We start from the raw sequence: 10275 nt of genomic DNA on the forward strand, positions 1-10275 counted from the left end.
GGAGTTAATAAGGATGAAAGTAGGGATAGAAACATGAAGAGGAACTACTGTGGCCAGAGATGTTACAACTTGCCTCCTGTGCACGGCCAAAGCTTTTTGGTCCTGAGCTTTGATGTTCTGAAAGACCAAACCCAAGAGCAGCCACTGTGCTGCTGTGCTTTGAGCATGACAGTGGCTTTTTGCTGAAATAAACAAATAGAAGTTCAGGAGATGACAACTTCTGTCATCTCCTCACTCTCAGAAAGAGACACAAGCTTGTAAATGGGGTTTTTAATGTGTTTTTATTTGCCTTTGGTATTCTCAGATGCTTCAGCACATGGAAGGAGGCTGCTGAACAGAAGGCACTTGAGAGGTGCAACCTGGCCCATTTCAGAGCAGTATCACTGAGGAAGCACTTCCAGCTGTGGGTTGAGATGCTGCAGGTCAAAGAAGGTGATAAGCAGGCAGTGGTGAACCTCTTCCTCCTGCAATGGAGGCAGCATCACGGTGAGCAGCTTGGGATCTGTGCAGAATCTGAGACTTGGAGGTGCTTAGGTGCCTTCTTCCTCTTCTTGTACAGTGAAAACCAGCTGAAAACAGCCTGGTAACAGAGGGGCTCAGATGGTCCAGGGTATGAACAAACCAGAGTGGGCAGAACACTAGTTCTGGATGTGTCAGTGAAGCTACAGGGAGATTTGTTGATCTGCTTCATAAACCTGGCAGAAATCTTAAACCTTGCTGAAAAGAAGCAGTTTGGGGGCTGGGCTGAGTTGGGAATGTCATCTGACAAATGATTCTTATTCCTTTATTGTCTGGTTAAGGAGCAGTTATAAGCTCAGAAGCTGACAAGAGAGTGACAAAGAGGCCTGAAGTTCAGCCATGGTGGACTGTGGAGAGACAGTTTCTGGAGAGAACAGACTGCTCTTTTGATGACATCTGCCAAAAGCTGAAGCTGCAGAGAGCGTATCTGCTGTGGAAAGCAAGGCTGTGCGAGCATCACAAAGCTGAGTGAGTGCAGAAGAGCCAGTTCCTTGAGGCCTGCCCTCATTAGTAGTGTCCCCTTGACTTTCTGATCCTTTTGGAAGAACCCCTTTTACCCCTTTTTGTCTGTACAAGTGTCCCCCTGTGGTATCCCTTTTCTGACACTTTGCTGTCTCAATATCTTCTGTCCCAGTTATTTCTCTCAGACTTCGGAGCAGTGTAAACTCAGAAAAGCTCTGAAACTGTGGCACCAAAAGTACCTCATGCTGAAGACAGCTGAACAAAGTTCTAAGAACTCACACAGAGCTGTTAATGAGGAGCCTCATGCCACGCTGTTTTCTGAGGACCTCTCAACATCATCTGGCTTTGACAGCAGTGCTGCAGCTACTCTGAACTCTCAAAGCTCATTGGAAAAGGTGAGGAGGCCTTGAGACATCCAGGCTGCTCTGAGGTGTTAAATTGCTGGAATTTTTCAGGTGAAAATTTCTGCTTTAACGTGATGTTGCCAACAGCAAACTGTGCTTAAAATTTAATGCTGAGGAGCACTGAATCTGCAGGTTCCTGGAGTTGAAATGGAATCAGAAAGTGTAAAGTCAATGCTCTCTGTGCCTCTTCTGGTTCATCATCTAGTGATGTTGGAAGGTGCTGAGCTGGTGAGGTTCCCTTGCACACTTGCTTCTGTTTGTGGCTGCAAGGTGGAAGGGATGAGGTGTAAAGAGCCTCCTCACTGTGACAGTGTATGTGCTCTTTCCTCAGTAGAGAAATACCTGTATTTCTGCATTCAGTACAGAAATAACTTTCCCATCATTACAGCACTCCAGAGCTGTACTTGCTAGCCTGCAGTTCCTTCGGATGCATTCTGGATTTCCCTGAATCCTTGTGAGAAAGAGGAGTAAATGGCGTGGTCAGAACTGTTGCCTGAGTGCTTCCCCACGAGGACACTCACCTCGGGTGGCCCTCCCTTCTCACCCACAGGAATGCAGCCTCAGTGACAGCAGCCAGCACGGCTTCTCCCTTCTCATCTCTGAGGACGTCGCACACCTGCCGTGTCACGGTTCTTTCCTGCAACTCCACCAGTGCACAGAGCTGGGCAGGGAGCTGTGCTTGCAGACCTCCTTTCCTCCACAGAGCACTGCAGCTGGGTGAGTTGGAGACTGGTTCTGGCTGAATTCCTCCCTTCTGGATATCCTCTCACATCAACTCACACCATTTTTCCAGATACTTAATCCTGTTCGTTTCTTTCCCTCTTCCCCCAACGGTTTTGTCTTGCAGAAGAAATTGGTTTATTGGAGATCAGTTCCAGACTCTGGTGCTACAGAGTCCAGATGATAATAACCAGCTTATCACCAGTTACTCTGCATGGGAAGAGGTGAGGCTGGGAAGTGGTGCAGAAAATATAAATGTACAGGAGTTTTCTGCATAGCCCAATCTAGCAAAAAGCCTTTGGGTTTCAATATCAGCATATGGAAGGTCTCACTGCTGTTTTGTCTTTGTCCCTTTCTCTCAGACAGAAGGTTTGGGAGACTGAAGCTTTCCTCAGGGTAACTCTTGCCTACCATTTGCCAGCTGAGTGGAAATGGGCCAGGTGTCAAGGGTTTGAAAGGGATGTGTTAGACACGTCATGTCTGGGTGTTCATGGGGGGTGTGTGAGTGAGCAACAGAGAGCTGGGTGATCACAGAAGTCACAGCAGCAAGAGAAAGGGCTGAGCTGCATGGAGTAACTGTGGTGTAACAGCAGTTCAGGGTCTTTTTAGCCTTTCTGCTTTCCAGGACTACAATTCTGACAAGGAGGTGAAGAGCTGCTGGCAGCAGGCAGAGAAATGCTGCCTGCAGAGGTACTTCATTATTTGGTCAGCTCGGACTCAACAACTTGTAAAGGTCCAGCAGTACTTCAGGAACATTCAGCTGTCTCGGTAGGGATTGTGCTTTCCAGAAGTTTCCTAAAGCTCTCTGTTTTGAAAGCTTTACACTTGCTTTAAAAATAAGAAAAAAAATTCTTTACCCAGCTGTGTCTTTCTGTCTTCGGTGGGAGTTTTGCAGCCCATTATTTTGTGGTTTTACCCACTTCAAAATTATCATATCTGAACACAATAATTTCTGGTTGGAGGGGATGCCCTACAAATTAGAGCATGGCCAGCACTGCTGGTAACAAGTCCTGGTAACTTCCTAATCCACTAAACTGGCCTTGCTCTCTACTGATTCCAAAGTTGAAGGGCACAACAGACTTACTTGGCACCACTAGAACAGAACACCTTATTCCCAGCAACTTGCCCTGTCCATTATTTCCCCCGATATTTCATGGGAAAAGGATGTTAACAGATGAGATGTGTTTCTAAAACTCCCTGGTGTATGTTTGCTGTTAAAGTTGCAGTTACAAGGGTGGGAATCTGTGTGAGTTGTTCCTCCAGTCGGTGCAGTGACCTTTGTCTTTCTCAGAGCCTTTCTCAGCTGGCACCACTGGGTCGTGGAAAATAAGAACAGAAAAGCAGCAGCAGCCCTAAAACATGGAGATCATTGCTGCCAGATGGCTTTCAGCCTGTGGAAAAAGAGACTGGCCCAGAAAGTGGAAGTTGACCGGAGATTCATGTGTCACGTGCACCAGATCACTGCTGATGCTCTGAAGCACTGGCATTCCTGCTGGCAAAGTGAGTGACCCCACCCACAGCAGCACTTGAGGGATGCTGTGGGAATGGCTGGGATGGGGAAAGCCCCCCTCTTGGCTGTAATTCTGTGCACTGCTCATCTGGAAAGGTGCCTACCAGTCCAGGAGTCAGTAAGTGCCTGTGTCACTGCATTCTTCTGGCTATCAGCAGGACCAGGGCCCTGCTCCTTTGTAGTGCTTTGGTAGGGAAGGTGCTCCTTTGGCACCTCTACCTCCACTACCAAAAGAGTCCTCAAGCAGTGCATTTCAGCAGCTGGGGAGATAAATGGAGTTCAGTGCAGCCAAGTGTGAATGTGTCTCCTCAGACCCAACAGTCAGGCTGTACCTCAGCAGGATCAGGGTGTGTCTTCTGGGGTGGCTTGACAGTCCTGGTCCTGTCCCTCAGGGGATTCCATGTGCTCTCAGTGCTACTTACACAGTGGTGGCGAAGGAACACTCCCAAATTTTGATGGAAAACTGCCTTGCAGATAAGAATGGAAGTGATCTGTGGTCCCTTGCAGGGAAAATTAAAAAGAAGGTCTGACTGCCATGCAGACAGAAAACTACAAGCTGAATTGAAAAGTCTCTTTAGCTGCTAAAGAGAGGACAGGAAATCTTAGCAGGTCTGGTCCCATCTGGTGTTTGCAGCAGATGTGTTCTTTGATCTTGCCTGGACTCTGTGATGGAAAAATCCTTGGACTGAGCTCAGTAGGGTGATGTGTTCTCTCCCAGGGAATCGTGCTCTGAGGGAGCTGCAGCAGCAGTGGGCTCAGCACAACTGCCAGGAGAAGAAGAAGCTGGTCCTGCAGACATGGTATTACCAAACAATGAAGCAGAAACGTGCTGCCTCATTCTGGGAACGTCTTCTCCTGCACAGGTTTGTTTCCTGACCTCGAAGCATTTCTGAGGGAAGCTTTGAGTGAAGAGCAATTTATGTAGCAGAGAATCCATTGTGTTCAGAGCAGGGCTTGGGTTTGAAAGTGCAGCTAACTTGTGTGTAAATGGAGCTTCTGTAGGAGCACTTCCCTGGGGATGCTTCTATATTGAAGAGTCTCTTATCCATAGCCTCACACTCCACATCTCATTCTTCTCATTCAAAGCCTCTCTTCTTTCCAGAACTTGTGTTCGGTCATAGTTATGCAGTGTTATATCTGTACCCTAATCAAGGGAGATGAAAACAAATTTCTGTAGTTTAAAAAATTGAAAGCCTTGTTTTCACAGGAATTATTCAGTATTTGCTGAAAGGAATAGTGGGCAGAGGTTTACAGAGATCTGATGTTTACAGACTTGAGTCTTTTAGGATTCTGGGCATAGCGTGTTGATTTAAATTTAATGTGAAAAATTGAGTTCAATATATTCCTGCAGCAAAGCAGTATCCAGTAAAGCCTATGAAGAACCGTGATATTCAATTCATCTTGGTGTTAGTTACAATATAGGTGAAGCTGTAGTATGGTTTGCAATCTTATGTTATGTTGCAAATCCTGAAAACATAAGAATTTAATTTCTTTTCTCTCCTAGCTGTGTTCAGTGGCTTTCTCACTGAAAACACTTTTGTTTGTTGTTTATGTTGTGTGGGGCTGGTGCCTGGCTGAAGTGCAGTGAAGTGTCCAGCTTCAGTGAACCAGGAATTGTTCAGGTGTTTCTCTCTGAAATAACTCAGGAGGATAAGAATCAATAAGATTATTTATGCCAAGGGTTCATTTAAGGCTTGAGAAGTGCAGGTTTGGCCCTGGCAGGTTTCCTTTTGAACTGCAGGGTCAGGCTGAGAGGAGACAAAAATCTGCAGCAGAAAGAGCAACTAAAAACCCAGTGAAACTTTGGTGGCTGTGATGCTACACTCACCCCACCCAACTGCATTTTCCTCTGCAAATCCACCTCTGTGGTGGCTCCCTGGTGGGAACTGTGTTTGGGAGAAGCCCTTAATGTTGCTCCTTCCTGTTGAGTGTGTCTCCACCATTAATCTTCCTTCCGAGTCTCCTTTGATGAGGCAGCATTTCTAATTCCTCACCTGGACATGGTACAGGCTGAGCCCTGTCTCTTCTGAGGGGGGCATTTTTCATGCTAGGATAACCTGCAATAGATTCTCTTGATCTTCCAGGAAGCCTGCCAGGCAGAGGGTATTTACACCTCTGCCCTATGGTGCAGTGGGGTGATTTGCATAATGAAAGTCCGAGTGGAACGAGGAACCAAAAGGATAAGCCAGGACTTAAAAGCAGATTGCATTCTAGGGTGGCCTCCTGTGCATCAGCCTGCAAGATACAGAGAGATTATTGTGGGTGCAGATTTGCAGTGCTGTTAATAGTAACTGCCATAGACACTGATTTTTTTGGAATAAAATTGTCTCCGTAAAGATTTGAGTTGTACATCCCACGTACACGGGCCCTGAGTTTGTGACAGCCAAGAAAAAAAACTAAAATCTGAGTCTTGACAACAAGCTGCTGTCTTAAATTCAGCAGACAGCCTTCAGGAGTCTGCTGGGTTCCATGCTGAAGGAGATTTTAGCAGTTTTGTTCTCATCCCATAAAGAAAAAGCCTTCATCAGACATCACCCTTAAGGTCAGCTGCTGGCACAGAAAAAGACTGAAGGCTGACTAATTCCTTTTTTTTTTTTTTTTTGTGGGATCCACTGTGTTACTGGCAGGGCAGCCTAAGAAAAGTGTTTGTTTTGGAGGCAAAGGAAGAGTGTAGTGTAATATTGGATTCTCTTTGCAGAGGCCTTTGAAGAGGAGGAAATGCTAAAACAGCCAGAGGGAAGCAGACATCCTCCTGGGCTTTGAATAGCTGGGAGGTAACAGTGTTGGGAACCCAAAGTAAAATAAGGGAAGTTTTCAGCTGAAAGACACTGTAGTTGAGTCTGAACTTGAACCTCCCAAAGACGAGGCACTGGAGGAGTAGCATGGAGAAAGATCCATAAATGTTGGTTGCAGAAGGAATAATAGGAACAGCCTTTATTCATGTTGAATGCTCTTTGGCCTGCTTTGACCATTTATGTGGAACACTGCAGGCTGGGTGAGAAGGTGAGATTTGGTCTAACGTGGAAATGTGGCTTTAGGCATCTGCCATTTCTCTATGCTTGTATTTTTTCAGGTGCCTCACCACCTGGGCCCAGGTCACTGCGTGCAGTCTGAGGCAGCAGGAAGCCCTCTCTGAGTTTAAAAGGGTCAGAGAGCACCATCTCTTACTTGTGAGCTTTACTGAGTGGAGGAACAAACTCCTGAGAGCTAAACAGAGAGAGAGAAACCACGAGTGGCAGGCCCCCTCTCCAGGTAAAGCCTGTCACCGCTGGCGAGTGGCTGCACGGGGACAGCAAGCCCTGCGCCTGGGATCTGCAGCCACTGTCGAACAGGTAAGGTGAAGATCCCTGTGAGACAGTTCTCCTTCACTGCCTGTTCCCTCCTGAAGGCTCAGTGAGTCACGAGGCGCTGAGAGTTCAGTGACAAGGCTTGTATAAAAATTTGATTTGTGCTGACTGCTTGGTCCCTGCTTTGAAATTCTTTACAGACCGTGCACACAACTTCATCCCCATAATCTGGCACTTGCAGCAACCATCTGGAGCACAGCAATAAGGAAAAGGGGACATTTTGACCAGAGAGATGAGAGCACTCCCTCCTCTCTGCTCAAAGATGAGATGGGATAATCACTGTCCCTGCAGAGCAGAGTGAGCTGTCAGAGTTGCAGCTTTTTTCAAAAGGCTCACAGCTCGCCAACCACAAAGAGGCCGATTGATTTGGAAGGGCTGAGTCAGTCCTGCTGGGAGCTCATCTGTGCAGTTTCCAGCCTGGGGTCTAGCACATTAAACTACCTGCAGGGCTGTGGCATAAATGTGCCTCCAAGGCTGGTTTGTGTGAGTGCTGTCTGTGTGCATTGTGTTTACTCTTGGCTGCAGCTGTGTTATTTCTGTTTGCAGGCCTGCAACTACTGGACCAGAGCAGCTGCCTTTTCCCAGTGCTTACGACAGCGCAGTACCCTCATAGGGGCTAGGAAAAGGAGGAAGATGGCTCTGTCCTGGTCCCTGAGTAAGAAAAAGCTCCCTCCTCTCTTCCTGTCATGGGGCCATGTGGGGAGTGTGTGAGGAGGCAAGGGGAGTAGTGTTTGCCAGCCCAGTTGACTGGGGTTTCTCTGTGGAGTAGAACCTCATGGCAGTCAAACTCTGTGGATTGCTTCCATGTTGAGCCAAAGGACTGAGGACTCAGAGCTCCTGTGTGATTGCTCTTTCCTTTCCTAGAAAGCAGAAGAAGCAGAGAAGAGGGTTCAGCACCAGCTGGACTTTTTCCCAGTGCCATTCAGCACTGGCTGGTGATCTACAGAAACCAAAACAGGGCCGAAAGGCTGCGGCTCCCTCACCTGGTGGAGAGACCTGATGTGGTAGGACCTTCTCCTGCACATGCAGGGACCAAGGAGAACAAAGCAGAGGTGGACTTGGAGGAGTGGGATGAGGAGCGTCTCGGGTAAGGGGAGTGGAGGGCTCTGGGCTTCCTCTTGCTGCTGCCATGAGGGAAGGGCTCCCTTGTAGGGCTGTTGGGCTGGTAAAGCTGATTTTTCTCCCTTGCCTGCAGGAGGAAATACCTGAGGTGGTGGCATCGCACGGTGGTCCTTTGCCGGCAGCAGAGGGAAAGGAGACTGCTCTGTCTGGCAAGGGGGTGGCACCAGTGGAAGGAAGCCAGCAAGGTGGTGATACTGGCCCAGGTGTTGGTGAGTGTCTGCTGCCACCAGGGTGGCAGGGATGAGTGTTACTGGGCAAGCCTGCTCTGCTTGCAGCCTGGGAGATGAGACTTGGGGGCGTTTAACAAGTACCAGTGTGCACCAGAAATCCTGCTCTGCTGCTGTGGATCGTTTTGCCATCATTCTTTTTGAAATGCCAGCCTGGCACACTGGCATATCTACAGATTTAGTTGTGCTTTGCCCCCTCTTACAAGTGGGAAGCCAATACAGGATGATTTGTGCAGATTGTCTGTAGCTTGTGCAAAAAGTTCACAGCAAGTATCACAGTCTTTGTCCTCATCTGCGTTCCTGATACATCCCACTGGTGACCACAACCTACCAAGGGCTGTCATTTGGTTTCCTCTTCCTCTCAGCCCATGCTCTGGGCTTTAGCTGTGTGAGAGGGGCTCTGACCTGCCCAGGGGACAAGATGACGCCTGTATAAAGTCCATATTCACTGAGGAGCTGTGCTGGAGCTCCCCAGGGTTTCGGGACTTAATTAGCCACAGGATTTGCAGGAGACAGTGAGAGCTTTGTTATTAGTCAGCTCTGTTTGTTACCAATGCAAAGTCATTCAAGAGGGAGCCGGGAAGGCAACTGGGAAGCAAGGTGGGACTCAAGGGAAGGGAGCTGATTTGCCTGCCAGAGCCCAATTAATCCGTGCACTGTCTGTTGTGGCAGGACCGGCAGCGCCTCATAGAAAAGGCCTGGAGGGTGTGGAGGCGAAGATATTTGCAAAGCTATGTGGTGCAGAATTTTCTGGAGGAGGAAGCCAGGAGCCTCCTGTCCCAGGTAAGCATTTATGAATCCAGTGCTTCAATTCTGTGGGCCTCAGTGCACCAAAAAGCACCCCAAAGGGACAGCTGGTGTTCCCTGCATCTCTCCCCCTGCACAAAGCACTTGCTTGGGGAGAAGTTGAATACATCAAGGAATGGGACTTGCCAATGACAAAGGGAAATAGCTTCCAGCTTTACACGGGTTCATCTTTGGGTGTTTTTCAAAGCTTTGTGTCAGCAGTCAATTTCCCTGACGTGTGCCCCCTTCCCCGCTGTTATTAGTGATGTTAATCCAGTAATCCCCTGCCTCTGGAGAGCCCACTCAGGGAAGAAACAGGCTCCACGTTGCTGCAGGAGGACTGTGCTGACTTGCACCCAGGGGCAGGCAAATCACTATGAATTTGAGTGAGCAGGCAAAGCCTTAGAACTCATACCCAGTTTGCTCCTCTGCCTGCCTCCCGAAGATCCATGCAGGATTAGGTCCTGCTTTAAGGAGAGGGGAGCAGGTACTGAAATTAGAGGGCAGAGGAGACACTGTTCTTTCTTCTCTCACATTGATCTGTGCTTTGCATGTCATTTATTGGCTTAGGAGAGGCAGGGAAGGGCTCTGAGTGAAGGGTGAGGCAGCTGGCAGAGCCATTGCTAGAGGGTAGGCTGTGTTTATGGGTTCTGTGAGAGTGGCTGCAACCCCTCAAGGGTCACCTGAGTATTTGATTTGTCCACTTCCCTCTCTCAGGCCTTTGAAAGGTGGCAGCAGCTCACAGCATTCCAGCTCAAGGACAAAGGACCGTGCTGAATAGAAGGGGACTGCCTGCAGCTGCTGCTCATTTCAGGACACGTGGAGGATGTGGCTCCTGTCACAACAAAGAGTTGGTCCTGTGGGGTCGAGAAAGAGAACACTGCCCTTGTGATAAAAGCAGTGCTGCAGGCCAGAAGGGTGGCAGCCAAAGGACAAGCAGGAAGACATGGTACCTAGTCAAAGGTCCTCTTTAAATGACTTGTACCCCACCTCCTTAGCAGCACAAATGGAGAAGTTACCCCCCCCCGTTGTTGTGAGGTCGCATTCCCTGCTCCTCTAGACCCTGCTTTCACTGGAGTTCTGATTAAAGGTCACAAAACAGCCTTACAGGCTCTCCCTTTACTCAGTGTTCCTGTCACGGACAGGAGTTTGGCATCAAGCAGGGGAGTAAGCAAATA

General features: G+C 48.5%; 1 protein-coding gene across 1 annotated transcript; it reads left to right on the plus strand.

The window, feature by feature from the left end:
- Positions 1–309: 309 nt before the first annotated feature.
- Positions 310–10181, plus strand: CUNH1orf167 (chromosome unknown C1orf167 homolog). Its single transcript, XM_050322423.1, has 14 exons — positions 310–486; positions 801–987; positions 1154–1376; positions 1936–2102; positions 2233–2329; positions 2731–2873; positions 3397–3605; positions 4334–4478; positions 6689–6947; positions 7509–7617; positions 7827–8049; positions 8158–8293; positions 8984–9094; positions 9815–10181. Exons 1-14 carry the CDS (start codon positions 414–416, stop codon positions 9872–9874), a joined length of 2142 nt encoding a protein of 713 aa, XP_050178380.1. The 5' UTR covers positions 310–413; the 3' UTR covers positions 9875–10181.
- Positions 10182–10275: the final 94 nt, after the last annotated feature.

This window comes from Myiozetetes cayanensis, unplaced genomic scaffold, assembly GCF_022539395.1.
Source record: "Myiozetetes cayanensis isolate MyiCay16 unplaced genomic scaffold, myiCay2020 scf28, whole genome shotgun sequence".
Classification (NCBI taxonomy): Eukaryota; Metazoa; Chordata; class Aves; order Passeriformes; family Tyrannidae; genus Myiozetetes; species Myiozetetes cayanensis.